At 41.8% G+C, this 15,702-nt stretch overlaps 1 protein-coding gene across 2 annotated transcripts in view; it reads right to left on the bottom strand.

Moving 5' to 3' along the window:
- The window catches only part of CTNNA2 (catenin (cadherin-associated protein), alpha 2), a 1,155,525-nt gene that overhangs the window by 251,102 nt on the left and 888,721 nt on the right, over positions 1 to 15,702 (bottom strand). For both annotated transcript variants that reach the window (XM_005884743.2, XM_005884742.2), the window contains exon 8: positions 14,032 to 14,112. In XM_005884743.2, coding sequence (XP_005884805.1) covers positions 14,032 to 14,112 — 81 coding nt within the window. The remainder of the gene's footprint in view (positions 1 to 14,031; positions 14,113 to 15,702) is intronic.

Here is a 15,702-nt window from a genome sequence, read left to right on the forward strand (position 1 = left end):
CAGCCTGGCTTGTGGCTGAGCAGAGCTCCCCCTGTGGGAGCGCACTGACCACCAGGGGGCAGCTCCTGCATTGAGTGTCTGCCCCCTGGTGGTCAGTGTGTGTCATAGTGAACAGTCATTCCCACTTGTTCTGCTGTTAGGATCAATTTGCATATTACCCTTTTATTATATAGGATAGAGGCCTAGTGCATGGGTGGGGGCTGGCTGGTTTTCCCTGAAGGGTGTCCTGGATCAGGGAGGGTGTTATGCTGTGGTGGTTGGCCAGCCTGGTGTGGGGCTGAGGGCTGTTTTCAGACTGGCCACACCCCCTTCAGGGAGGGGGGGTCCTGCTGGGGTGCCTGACCAGCCTGGGTGAGGGGCTGATGGCTGTTTGCAGGCTGGCCAAGCCCTCCAGCAGGGACCCTCACCCCATGAGGATGTGGCCATCCTGGATGAGGGGCTGATGGCTGTTTGCAGCCTGGCCATGGCCCTCAGCCACCCAAGCTCCCAATGGAGGCTGGTTGGAAGCAGGTATCTGTGATTTATTTGTCTTCTATAATTGAAACTTTATTGCCTTGAGTGGAGGCAACAGCCAGCCAGGGCAGGCGGAAAGCTTGGCTTTCTCCATCACCGGGGCAACAAAGCCTTCTGCTTGCTCCAGCTCTGTGGCTGCGGGCAGTCATCTTGGTTGGATTAATTTGCATATAGTTGCTCTGATTGGCTGGTAGGCATGGCTTGGGTTGTAGCAGAGGTATGGTCAATTTGCATGTTTCTCTTTTATTAGATTATATATATATTTTAAGTACAGTATTCTTGAACTTTAAACTCTATATCAGTAAGAAATGTAATCCTACTGTCAAGACTCTATTCTTTAAAATAAAACGTTTTTGATAGTAATGCCCCCTCTGCAGAATTGACGATTAAGTGTTAAGGAAAGAATGGACACAACAAATGTCAGACAGTTTCAGTGGAAGGCTTTGCTCTTCTGACCTCTGCCGGAAACCAATTCCAGCATGATGGCAGGGCTGCATCTGGGAATGGCTGAGGGCATTTCCCCAAACCTGAAAAGGGATTATTGCTTGGCTGCCAGACAGCTAAGGGTGTCTTAATCTACATGTTATTGCCTCCTACTGGCCAAACACCTGAACAGCCCTAGGCTAATTCCCCCATTCTGACAATGCTTGTGTATACCCTTTGAAGTGTATCTCTTTGTCTCGCCTCAGGACAATTTGTGTTAATAAAAAGCATGGGGTCCTGGGACAAGGAGACCTTAGAGTTAGACCTTAGAACTTAGATCTTAGTTTCCTTTAAACTAGGCTCCTCTGACCCCCAAATGACTTTTAAAATTATGCTTCGTCTCTGGACTCTTATTTAATCTATGCACAGCCTTCTCCAGATTCCTGAACCCTTCTTGATGCCGGAACAAGAACCCCAGCAAACCTCCCTGCATAACCCAGAACATAATGGGAGCCCTGGATCAGCGCGCCTAAAGAGTTGGTTATTTCAGCTGTCTCCATGACAAGAGAGAACATCAGCTGCTCAGTTCCCAAGCCAAACCGCGCATAGCTCTCAGAGCTATGGAAAGGCAAGCCAATTGATCGTACAGCCATGAATGCATATGCAATAATAGTCCCTATTTGTAGGCCTTTGAAACTCTAAATAGAGTTCTTCACTAAAGCTTTTATCTGGGCCTTAAACTTCGGCAAAGTAGGAGGGGAAAAAAAACATCGGTTTTTCAGCACAAATCCAACATCAATGGTTGATAATTACAAAATCACTGATCTTAACTCAATTTTCTAACTACTAAAATTGTCCAATAATGGTACCAGCTGCTGCTGAGTGAAGGGATAAGCTCCCATCTCTAAAACAGAGGCCGACGAAGGGGGCCTTAGAAATGCTGAATTAAAGACCCTTTGCCCTGGGAAAAGACTGTAGACATCCCTTCTACTCCTAAGAGCCTATGGCTACTGAATCCATATCTTCTTTCTTCAAAGAAAGTTGAGAAATAAGCCCAGAAAGAATTACCGTTTTCCTCTCCTCCCTCTCCTTTTCCCCAATTCCTACCCGCCCCCCACCTGACATTTAGGGGTAACTGATAATCTTTAAACAAATGGAATCATATAATCATCATTCAGCTTTTAAAATAAGAATTTAAAGGGATTGTATCTTTCTTCCTGAAATTAAAGTTACGTATGATTTTCGCCTCTTTCACTGGGGAACATTCTTTGTCAAGTTGAGAAATAAGCCCAGAAAGAATTACCATTTTCCTCTCCTTTCTCTCCTTTTCCCCAATTCCTACCCCCCCCCCCACCTGACATTTAGGGGTAACTGATAATCTTTAAACAAATGGAATCATATAATCATCATTCAGCTTTTAAAATAAGAATTTAAAGGGATTGTATTTTTCTTGCTGAAATTAAAGTTACGTATGATTTTCGCCTCTCTCACTGGGGAACATTCTTTGTCAAGACAATTACATTGCTTACCTTTTATTTTTTTTTCTTTCTTTCTGTAAATGAAGGAAATTTTCCATGCTCCAGACTGACAAAAATACCTGCTCTGGGTAGTTTCCTGAAATGTGGCACCATATGTGCATCAGTAAACATTATGTGTGGAGTAAATTAAAGCAAGCCTCATAATTAGGCAGTAAGAAAATTACGGTAGACCCAAAAGAGTAAATCAGTGGTATTAAAATGCTCTCCGTTTTCTCTGAAGCACTTCAGACCGCCATAAAAAGCCTGTGTCACTGCGATAAACATCCAGAAGAAATGCATTTGGAGAAAGACAGCCTAAAAGACACCACAATTCAAATCGGTCTTCAAATCTGGAGTCCAAGGTCTCATAAAATTTAAAAGCCGGCCCTTTGCCATTTAATGTTGGGCGGGTGATGGGGGAAAGAAAGCAACCTGACTTTGAGACTTTTGAAGGGAACTTTCTGATACAGCAGGTGAGTAAGGACTTTATAGACAGAGCGGAGCCAAAACTAAGGGAAGATTCTCCCATCATAAACACTGTAAATAAAGACAGAATCAGTGCTGCTATTTTTTTCTTTTGCTTTAGGCTTCAATATGGTGGGCTCAGCATTTCCCTGTTACTAATTTTGTCTTTATTTACAATGTTGATAATTTGCTCATGGATTAATTTTGATTTTCCAAATTGGGTAAAAAGTTGTGATGATCAGGTGACATTTAAATCAAGCCTTGTGGGAAAAATTGGAAATGTTTCTGGCAGGAAAAGACAAAACACTGTGTAAAAATATTTTTATCTTTTTCTAAAGATGGACTGAGCCACGCTGGCTGGGCAATATAATTTATCTTGATTATTGAGGGTTTTTGTGTGCTCCCTAAAAGGGTATGCCCAAGGCCAGGGCCTCGATCACCTCACTCCTGTCTTGGCCCTGCCTCAGAAAGCACAGATCTGGCCAAGCAAGCCTTTCAACACAGCAGAGAAAGCAATCAGAACATCCACGTCTAACCTTGGTCCATGAGGAGATGGATTCTCCAGCCCTTGCAACAGGTATTGTATCTGTGAAGAGGTGAGGTCTAACAGAGGCCACAGGGATCGGAGAGTAGTTGGAGGTCTGCACAGATCCTCAAATACACCCCCCAACAAGTTACAATGAGGTCTGAAGTTCCCACTGTCAGGAACAAAGGCAGTGGAATTCAAACCTACTCAGACATCACAAATTATTTGGAAGCTTATTATGATACAGAGTTTAAGGAGCCACCATATATACACAAAATTAGAATCTCCCCAGATAAAGCCATATATCTGCATTTCAGCAGGGTCTTGAACTGACTTTTCAAAAGCCAGCCCAGCTTAGAAAACTTCTGGGTTAGGGAATGGAAGCTGTCTTTGTAAAGGGAAATAACCAATATGATCAGAGTGTGTGTAGACTTTTTAAGTTAACAAATCTAGTTCTGACAACAATGGAACCAGGGACATGAGAGTTTAGAATGGCAGGAAGTTGATGATTGAAATATTTCTTGGTAGGATGGTTGCATACAGGAGATTTTTCATTCTTTCAGCAACTGTGTGGTGCAGGCTTACTTTACTTGGCCACTAGGATATGCCCTCAGGAAACAAAGAATAGCTGTGGTTGGGTGGCTCAGTTGGTTGAAGCATCATCCCATACACCAAAAGGTTGCAGGTTCAATTCCCAGTCAGGGCAGTTACAGGATGCAACCTATCAATTTTGCTCTCTCACACAGATGTTTCTTACTCTTCCTTCCTCTCTCGCTAAAAGTCAATTTTAAAAAAATGCCCTAGCTAGCTGGTTTGGCTCAGTAGATGGAGCATTGGCCCTTGGACTGAAGGGTCCCAGGTCCAATTCCGGCTAAGGGTACACACTTTGGTTGCAGCTTCCATCCCTGGCCCTGGTCAGGGTTCATATGAGAGGCAACCGATGGATGTGTCTCTCTTACATTGATGTTTCTCTCTTTCCCCCTCCCTCTACTCTCTCTAAAAATCAATGGAAAAATATCTTCGGGTGAGGGTTAAATACCTTTATCATGACACTTTTTGCAATGGATTTAAGTTGTTTTATATGTTTTTGCTTATGCAGTATCCCGTTCTTCTTTTTTAAATGTTCACCGGAAAATATATATATATATATATATATATACATATATATATATATATGTATATATATATATATATATATATATTTTCCGGTGAACATTTAAAAAAGAAGAACGGGATACTGCATAAGCAAAAACATATAAAACAACTTAAATCCATTGCAAAAAGTGTCATGATAAAGGTATTTTTATTTTTTCTTCCATTTTTTAAAATATATTTTTTATTGATTTCAGAGAGGAGAGAGGAAGAGAGAGATAGGAACATCAGTGATGACAGAAAATCATTGATTTGCTGCCTCCTACATGCTCCCCGCCCCCCTTACTGAGGATCAAGCCTGCAATCTGGGCATGTGCCCTTGACCAGAATCAAACCTGGGACCCTTCAGTATGCAGGCTGACATTCTATCCACTGAGTCAAACCAGCTAGGGCTTGATAAAGGCATTTTTAAGTGCTCTTTGAGCCTATTGGATAAAACCTATTTATAGAAATTGGATAAAGTTGTGATCAGGTGACATTAAAGCTAAAGGTCTTGTAGAAAAAACTGTAAATTTTTCTGAAAGGAAAATAAACAAAAAAGAGAGAGAGAGGAGGGATGTTCCAGGCAGAAGCAACAGCAAGTGCAAAGGCACAAGGATGTGTGAATACCGGCTTAACAGACTGCTGGCGCTACAGTGAGATTAAGGCAGCAGGGGTGGGGTGGGGGGCAGGGACTGGATAGGAGGCTGTGACCATCATTTCGTGAGCCATTAAACAGTGCCAATGTGAGTGGAGAAGAAGAAAGAGACTTGAAATGCATTTAGGAGGTAGAATCAACTAGACTGAGTGGCTTGTGGGGATGTAAAGAATGATAATGAGAGTAGTTACACGGAGCTGTAATTCTCTTAAAAAGCTGATCCCACTGGAAAATACACAATTGTGTAAGGTGGGGGTGAGATGAGGATTTGGTTCTAAGATATCCTGGAAATGCATTCGGCCAAGAAGGAGGACTAAGTATTGTTAAGGGCATATAAAGTAAACAGATGGATATTATAACCAACATCACCTTCTTCATAAGTTTCTACCCACGCAAAGAGTGATGTTGAATTCCCTCAGCCTCATCAGTGGCATCCCGGCATTGAGGAAGGTACAAAGCGGTGAGCTCCTAGAGCAAACAGGCTTCCACCAGGCTGGTGGGAACAGCAGGAGAGGCAAGAGCCTGCAAGGAGATTCCCTTTCTAATTTTCAGATTTATCCAGTCTCCTCAGGCAATGGGGAGATAAAGAAATATCAGCTGTCCTGATGGAAATTTCCCCTGGGAAAACTGATGCCAGATGTCTTTTCAGGTAATAAAAGCTAACCTCAGCACAGAGGGGTCAAATGGAAGAGATATATTTGGCCACAAGCTGGCTGCAATGATACCTGGGTACATTCAGTCAGAATCAAGGCTGGGAGCTGTTATCATCAGCTCTAGAAACACCTTAATTCCGTGGCAAACTCTTACACAACACACTTTAAAATGGTCTTTAATGATAGTTTTGGATAAGAAATCCCAGCTTCAACAAGGTCTCCAACAATGAACATGGGCCAAACTCACTTGAGCAGGATGGCTGCCTAAAATTCATTTTCTGGTAACCTAAGAGGGCATACTAAAATATATACATATATATTTAAATATGCATATATATTTTTTTACATATATTTGATCAGCTACCTCCTGCACACCTCTACTGGGGATTAAGCCCGCAACCCAGGCATGTGTGCCGACCAGGAATCAAACCGTGACCTCCTGGTTCATGGGTCAATGCTCAACCACTGAACTGCACCAGCTGAGCTAACTATCCTATATAATAAAATGCTAATATGCAAATTGACCAAACAGCAGAACGACTGGTTGCTATGATGTGCACTGACCACCAGGGAGCTGATGCTCAACGCAGGAGCTGCCCCCTGGTGGTCAGTGCACTTCAGGGGGAGCACCGCTCAGCCAGAAGCCAGGCTCAAGGCTGATGAGTGCAGCAGCAGTGGCAGGAGCCTCTCCCTCCTCCCCGGCAGCACTAAGGACATCCCCCAAGAGCTCCCCTCCACGGCAGCACTAAGGACATCCCCCAAGAGCTCCCAGAGTTTGAGAGGGCACAGGCGGGGCTGAGGGACCCACCCTCCCCGAGTGCACTAATTTCATGCACTGGCCCTCTAGTGAGGGTTCAGGTATCCTGCAGTCCAGCGGTTCTCAACCTGTGGGGGGTCAAATGACCCTTTCACAGGGGTTGCCTAAGAACACCGGAAAACATATATAATTACATATTGTTTTTGTGATTAATCACTATGCTTTAATTATGTTCAATTTGTAACAATGAAAATACATCCTGCATATCAGATATTTACATTACAATTCATAACAGTAGCAAAATTACAGTTATGAAGTAGCAACAAAAATAATTTTATGGTTGGGGGTCAGCACAACATGAGGAACTGTATTAAAGGGTCGTGGCATTAGGAAGGTTGGGAACCACTACTCTAGTCCTATATAATAAAAGGCTAATATGCAAATTGACCAAACAGAGGAACAACTGTCGCTATGACACACACTGACCACCAGGGGGCAGATGGTCAATGCAGGAACTTCCTACAGGGGAAGTGCCGCTCAGACAGAAGCCAGGCTCAAGGCTGGTGAGTGCAGCGGTAGTGGCGGGAGCCTCTCCTGCCTCTGTGGCAGTGCTAAGGACCCCTCGGGGGTCCTGGACTGCGAGATGGTGCAGGCCGGACTGAGGGACCCACCCTCCCTGTGCACGAATGTTGTGCACCAGGCCTCTAGTATATTTATATTTAAATATATTTAAATCATTATTGTTGAAAATCTAAATCTGAAAATATGGTAGATTTTTTTTTAAATTTTATAATTCTATAGAGGATTGTCTAGTGACAGGATCAAGATTCTTAATGGCCTAAAACAGGTGTCAGACATTAACCAAATGCAGACATTCTTTTGAATGTGATTTGAGACTCCGTCATTGCTAATTATCCTTATCCTTCCTATTTTTCTTTGACTTCTGGGGCCTAGAGAAATTAATAGAAGAGAATAAATCAGTAGCTGAAGTTTCCACTTAATTGAGCATTTTTTTATTCATACATATGTTAGAGATCCCTCTGATCAGTATACTATATTATTTGATTGATCAATATTGATCATGTTACTAGACTCTTTCTGTGATATAGACTTGCTAGTGAGGGTTCAGGTATCCTCCACAAACTTGCACTTATATGTGTATGATAAACCATATGCTGGCTTATAGGAATAAATTAAACCACTTCAAAACTTGAACAGTGTCTTCATAAGGGAAGAGTTTGCCCACAGGGATGTTTTAAGAACTGTTTCAACTGATGAACTCATGTACCTTGAACTTGACCTAATGAGAGTTTTCAAAGAGATAAATGAGTATGTGACCCGTGTGACTCAGTGGTTGAGCTGGACCCATGAACTAAGAGGTCATGGTTCAATTCCTGGTCAGGGAACATGCCTGGGTTTCCAGCTCAATCCCCAGTAGAGGGCATGCAGGAGGCAGCCAATTGATGATTCTCTCTCATCATTGATGTTTCTCTCTATCCATCTCCCTTCTTATCTCTGAAATCAATAAAAACATTTGAAAAAAATGAAGAAAGAAAAAAAAAGGGTATGTGGTAGTCTGACATTCAGGGTTATTGTATCAGGAGTTTCCTAAGATAGAGGAAACTTGAATACATAACCTGTGATCAAGGGGTATGTCCAAAGGATGGCCTTTCCAGTGCCCTTGAGCCCTCCCCTACCTCTGCCTTTCTTGTCCTAGCCTTTTAAATTCTGATCTTTGGTGTTTCTCGTGTCTTTTGTCTTCAGCTATCTCTGGGTTATTGGTGTTCTGTATTTCCAATCCCAAGTGCTAAGTGATCCCTTTCTGGTCTCCATAACTTCTATGTGAGCATGGCAATCTACCTAAGGCCCCAACTCCAGGGACGATTACCTCTGACATAGGTTTTCAGTGCAAAGAGCACAAACCTTAACATATGGAGGAAATCGATCATTTTCATAATGTTTTCATTGTAGCCATATAGATAGTCTCATGTGTTTATGAGAAAAAGCAGATTCAATCCAGAAATACATGATTTGAATTTTTTTTCTTAGAATGAATCTAAAAATAATTGGCCCCATTATGAGCAGATACAAGAAAAATAATTGAATGCCTTAAAATTCCTTTTTTCTGTAAATGTTTTGGAAAGTCTATAATTCATGCTTTAAGAAGATAACTACCTAAACATAATAGCACTTTAAAAAAGAGGACCCAGTGAACCAAAACAGCTGGAGACCTGAGGGACGAGAACCATATTTCTGACATTCACCAAGATTCATTTTGTTCTGCCTGCAGTGTGTGCATGTCACCCACTCCGAACCCTGAGGTAGTAAAGGTGCTGCTGAAAACCACAAAGCACCCCAAGTGACCGGTCCAGAGTAGATTAGTATATGGTGAACCAACTGAATATGCCATGTCTACGGACAGGCAGGATAGGGAAGGGTCATGAGCCAAGTCCCTACAGTGAGACCATCTGGGCTACCTTCCACACATCCACATGCTTTGTGGACATGGGTGCATTGCTTTGTTTCATGGCCTCGTCTGAAAATGATCATGGTGACAACCTTCTCTATGTCACGGAGCTGGAATGAGGATCAAATGTGGTCCATTGGTGTAGAGAACTTAGAACAGTGCCTGGCACACTGGAAGGACTCAATACCTGTCAGCTAAAATTTAGTTTCCAGTTTGTGGGCAGTAACTTGACAAGCTCTTGCTGGTGACTGCCCACCTTCAGCTGTGATTCCTATGGAAGGAACTGGGTCACAAGAAGCTGAGGAAACTCTTCAGATATAATTATTTCTTGTTAAACATGGAAGATTTTTTTTTTTTTGCAGTCCTATCTGGAGCCAGGGTCTTAATAAATAGGCCTTTACACATACCATCCAATGACATATTTTGCTTGTTTGTTTTCAATCTTTTGTTATATAATGCATTCTATTAAGTACTCATCCCAATGTAAATGCTTTTGCCTGGCCGGCGTGGCTCAGTGGTTGAGCAGTGACCTATAAACCAGGAGTCACAGTTTGATTCCCAGTCAGGGCATATGCCCGGTTGTGGAGCTCAATCCTCAGTGGCGGGGGGCAGGAGGCAGCCAATTAATGATTCTCATCATCGATGTTTCTATCTCTCTCCATCTTCCTTCCTCTCTGAAATAAAAATATTTTTTTTATAAAAAGCTTTTTATACTTAATTTTTTGTCTGTTGAAAATATTTTTACTGTAATAGCAAAATTGACACTTGTCAAGTTGAAACTTACTAAATCTCATTGCTGGAATTATTGTGACAGCTATTAATGTTGAAGGGATAAAGATTGGGCCCTTGATTGGTTTGGGGAATGAGAAAGGTGCTAAGTTTACCCTAATATGTTATGATTATTAATAATTAGTTTTTCATAGGGAGATATTTGGGTCCTGATTTGCTTATCAACTTGGAAAAAATGACTAATAAAGGGACCAAAATAATAACCAAGATAAGCCAGTATCTCTGTGGGCTTAGGGAAATGAAGAGACTATGCCCAGAATAGTCTACAGGTGGCACATGGAAGGAGGACAGCAAGCAGCAGCTGGCAGAAACCGACTGAGCCCTCTCTAAAGGCTGAATAGACCATGTGGGCCACTAGATCCCCAGGTGGGGAGTCAGCCAAAAGCTTTTATTTTTATAATGGTCTGATTCCAGAATCACGGCAGCGACAATAGCTCAGACATGGGGCGCACTGTGCCCACAGCTCTAAAATTAAATCATAATGCTTAAAGCTGGCAGTTATAGTCCCCCAAATCCATTTTTAATTCCAAACAAAATACTCTGAAGAGAATTCTGTTCTACCACCAACCACTCTCATTGGTTTAATTGGCAAGATGGACCCATGCCAAGCAGTGTGAAATAACACCCTTGGGTTCCTGCGACCTTTTTCCCACAATTTATGACTCCCCAGTTCCTTGGGATATATTGCCTGAGGAAAGGGATTCTACTTACTTTAAAATTCTACTTAAACAGAAATCTTTTTAGTCAATTACTCTTGATTTTTTTTTCAAGCGTCTACAAGTTTAAGTCCACTTTTTTTTTTTTTCATTTAGGGATGTCCAAGATAATGATCATGACTGAGTTCATTTCTTTTAAATTTGGTGACTAGAACTTCATGAGACTCCAGGGTCACCTCCTGAATGACTCTGCCCGACTTCAGGGCTGTGAGGAAGAGGCTGGAGATTAAAAGAGTGGCAAGAAAAGAGTGACTATCACCAGGAGTATTTTTCTTTAATTTCAGCTTTTTTCTCCTATGTGATTTGATTGCTGTAAATATTGTATAAAGAAACACATGCACACAGGGAAGTAAAAATGGAGAACGTAGGATCCTCATTTGGAATCTCTTATAACAAAGGCTGTCTGTGATCGAAAGACTAGAAAGTGTTTCAGTGATAGGGAAACATTCATTTGAACCAGTAACATACACTGGGCCACACTACACAGTTGCTGTTAGCCACTCAGGTCAAAACGTGTTAATCCCATTAACTCGCTACCCAAATCGAAACTGAGGCTGGAGCTAAGCTTTGAATGTTCAATCTGCCTGAGAGCTAGGTAGCTTCTGTACACTTAGATCAGAGCAGCTTTTGTACCACTACAGGTGAACATGGAGAAACAGAAAGATGGGGAGAGAGACAAAAATATTCCGACATATGGGTAGGAATGGAACTGACAGATGGGAACCATTCCTGTTCTAGAAAGGCAGATTGGGGAAGAGAAAGATATCTGAACCACATTCAGGGATGTGGTATGAAATTATGCCATAACTTTTGGGTCTTAATGTCATAAAACAATTCTCTTTTTATCTTATTCCTCTCAATCTTTGGGAAAGGTGAGCAGGAAATATATATATTCTGCATGGAATGATTTCAGGGGATGACATACCCCTTCCACTGCCATCCTAAAAGAAGCTCTCCAAGGAGCTGTCACTCAATTCCACCATAAATTCCACCTTCAAAGTTCATCAGTCCTCGGCTAAAAAGAGGCAACCCTTTCCTGAGAATTCTAACACCAGAGTAAGAATTACTTGATCCATTCCTTCCTAATAAGACAAACATTTGCTAGGATAGGTCTATGAGTGCAGGGAGCTGAGGGTGCTGGCTCCTGGATGTAAAAGTGTGGTCACTAACTAAGACCAAAAGATTGGGGAGGTAAGGACGCAGTTCATAAATTCTTCCTGGTTGACCATCTAGCCAATGGCGAGCCCTTGAAGGGATACTCAATGCCCTCCCACTGCTTTTAAAATCTATATGAGGCCTTAGGACCTTTGGCAAAGAAAATCCACGAGGATTTCCTTTGGGCTCATTCAATGTTATACAGCTCAAAGACAGCTTGCAGATCTATTTTGGATACCTATTTTTATAGGTTAGAAAAGGAGACCAAGAGGAGAAGGATCCTCGGTCACACAGACAGTTTAGTGGCAGAATTAGAAGTAGAACCCTGGGCTCCACACACCTGATTCAATATTTCCCATTAACCACAGTTCCAATTCCTATTACCCATATCAGTTCATATCAGATGGGGGATTTTTATAGAGAGATGGTCTAAGACAGCCGTGGGCAAACTACGGCCCATGGGCCGGATCTGGCCCGTTTGAAATGAATAAAACTAAAAAAAAAAAAGACCGTACCCTTTTATGTAATGATGTTTACTTTGAATTTATATTAGTTCACACAAACACTCCATCCATGCTTTTGTTCCGGCCCTCCGGTCCAGTTTAAGAACCCATTGTGGCCCTCGAGTCAAAAAGTTTGCCCACCCCTGGTCTAAGAGGACAAGCAGAGGCAGGCCTGGCCATGTGTGTATTGGGTAATATTTACCAGTGCCTAAGAGAACAATGTTTTATTCTCCCTTATTTCAAGGTAAAATAAGGAAATTATTTTCCCAAAAGGACTTGTTATCTGGGCAGTCAACCTGGAGTGTGCACAGCCCGGAACTAATTGTGATATCTTTTAAAGGTCATTATTCAAGTGTGTGATATCCCAAAGACAGCCCAGCAGTTCCCTAGCAATCATCAGAAGTGGCATCTTCCTCCATTCCAAGCATTTCTAAAGTGCTCCTTGGCCATTCTCGCCCAGGCTAATCTCGTCTGTACTTGACGGAGTGTTAGATGCAGCCCTGCCAGCCCAGCCTCTCCAGCTGCAGAAAGTGAAGCAGGTGTGGCTGGAGGGCAGGGCTTGGCTCCAGTTGACTAACATCATGAAGGAGCTGGACATATGTGAAAGCTACCAGTAGGGGACAGGCTGGCTCTCAGGCAGAAAGCAGGATGGGATTTTATGGTAACAATGGCTGGTATGATAGCTTCTAGAGCAGTGGTTCTCAACCTTCCTAATGCCATGACCCTTTAATATAGTTCCTCATGTTGTGGTGACCCCCAACCATAAAATTATTTCCGTTGCTACTTCATAACTGTAATTTTGCTACTGTTATGAATCGTAATGTAAATATCTGATATGCAGGATATATTTTGATTGTTACAAATTGAACATAATTAAAGCATAGTGATTAATCACAAAAACAATATGTAATTATATATGTGTTTTCCGATGGTCTAAGGTGACCCCTGTGAAAGGGTCGTTCGACCCCCAAAGGGGTCGCGACCCACAAGTTGAGAACCGCTGTTCTAGAGAAAGAGCACTACCTAAGAAAGTGAAGGTCACCATGGAAATGTATCATATAAAGGTCGCAGGACAAATTTTACCATTGTCCATAGCACTGTCAAGATGAAAAGAAGCCCTGACCAGAGATCCTACCTTCAAATAAAAAAGAAAAGAAAAGAAAAAACATACCCATCTGATGAATGATTCTATTAGCCATTTACACCATCCAACTGACATTCCTTGCTATGGTTCCCTGCTTCCCAAATGAGCATCTGACATAGATTTATGTCCCCAAGGGAGCACGCTGGGTCAGAGACCTTAATTAGTCCATCAGATTAAGAGTTGTATTTCTCACTAAACCATTAGCATTCTTGTTTATTCACCGAACTCCAAGTTTATAAACTGCCTCCAAGTTTAAGCAAGAACAAGAAGAAATCAGAGACCAGTTCTTTGCATACTTGGACCTGAAAAAACGGCAAACCAGATGTAGGAGGTAGTGAATTCATCGGGTCTCTCTACCTGCAAGATTGGGTCTGGGCAGTGAACAGGCTACCTGCTCAGAGGTGGTTTTCATCATCACACCCTTGCAGCTGTCACATCTGTCTGCCAGCAGACTCTACATTGTTGATGAAGTGTCCCTGTGTGTTTGTGGATGTTACAAAGAATAGCAACCTGAAGTATAAAAAGGCAGCCTGGAAAAAAAAAAAGACGATTCTTGGAAAGCACCACTAAGTTCCATGCACTTAAAATAAAAACAAACAAACATAAAACAGTACCTGTCTCCTTAGATCTCTTGTTTTCTTGGTCATCTTATCAATTGCAATGTTTAGAGGATCTCCTTTCTCCTTCCTTCCAGTCTATTAAGAAAAGAGAAATAATTTCTGATTTAGAAAATTCAACGTTAGTGACAATAAGGATTGAAAAATTTCAGAAACACACTTGAGTTGCGGAATCTGAGCAGGTTTATAATAATTTTCAATATACAGCTAATAGATTTGGTCTCTCAACTTTGTTTACTCTGAAATATGAATGAAAATCAATACATCCCCAGGATAGTTACACATATGTTAATATTCACCTCCATGCAAATCTACGTTTTCTTCCCTTCTTCAGATGGTTAGCGATTAAGTAAATATGACAAGGATGTTTTGTTTTTGCCTTAAAATACCAATATTTTGTGCTTCCCTATTATGTAAGCACACTTCTTCTGAATAGAAGATAAGGTTGAGATGTTAAAAACGAAAGTGGAAAAAAATATTTACAGTAACTGAGTAGAGTTCAGAATGTCATACCAATGTATCATAGGCCATACTGTAACTTCTGGAACAAAATCAAAAGAGATGACTTACTAGAAAATAAAGCATTTCTAATCTCTGCTCTGTCATGCAGTGGAAAGCTAACCACCATAACAAGCCCACAGCTTGAGGTCAGGAGGAAATTTCCCTTATGAATTTAACTATATTTTTATTTACTTCAGACAGGAAGGGGGAGGGAGAGAGAGATATAAACATCAATGGTGAAAGAGAATCATTGATTGGCTTCCTCCTGCACACTCCACACTGGGGATTGACCCATGTGCCCTGATTGGGAATCGAACCATGACCTCCTGGTTCATAGGTCGACTCTCAACCACTGAGCCACGCTGTCTGGGCTCCCTTATGACTTTAACAGGCAGAGGTAAATATAGCAAATTATTCACTTGGAAGTTTTGAAGTTTCACTAACTACTTTCTTTTTTCTTTTCTTTTCTTTCTTTCTTTTGGTGGTCATAGTAAAAACCATTAAAAACCAAACAAAATAACCTCCATTATCTTTTTAAAAAACCACCACAACAAATCCCCATGAAGAAAAAGCTCCAGGTAACTTCATGAATGGCATTATCTTCCCTTTAAGAGAAAAGTATGTGCAAAAGCTTTGTGAAATTTATTAAATGATCTGAACTTCAGTCAAACACCCTGCGGATTTATTCATGCATGGGCCTGGTGGCAGTTTCCCTCACCCTGTGCCACACGCAGTCTCTGTAAAACCATGAGGGTCTCCGCAGAAACCTGTGTAGATGATGAAATGGGATCCCAGGTCACAAATTGTGACTAACGGGACACCGTATTCGGGGGATCCACAGAACCTACCACTCAACGGGTTGTTAAATGTTCTCTTCCTGCAACAAAATCCTGGGCACATACCACTGACACATACCCAGCAGATCTACATATAGTTCATTTTAAAGCAGTCCGTCTTTGCTGCAAGGTTTCATTAAGCAGCTTTTCAGAGCAAATGTCTAGTGTGTAACCATATAGAGTTTTCATTAAAACGCCAAAATGTGTGTGTATGTTTTTAAAATATGTTTTATTGATTTTTATATAGAGAGGAAGGGAGAGGGAGAGGGAGAGAGAGAGAAACATCACCAATCAGCTGCCTCCAGCACGTCCCCCACTGGAGATAGAGCCT

Source organism: Myotis brandtii, unplaced genomic scaffold (assembly GCF_000412655.1).
Source record: "Myotis brandtii unplaced genomic scaffold, ASM41265v1 scaffold850, whole genome shotgun sequence".
Taxonomy (NCBI): Eukaryota; Metazoa; Chordata; class Mammalia; order Chiroptera; family Vespertilionidae; genus Myotis; species Myotis brandtii.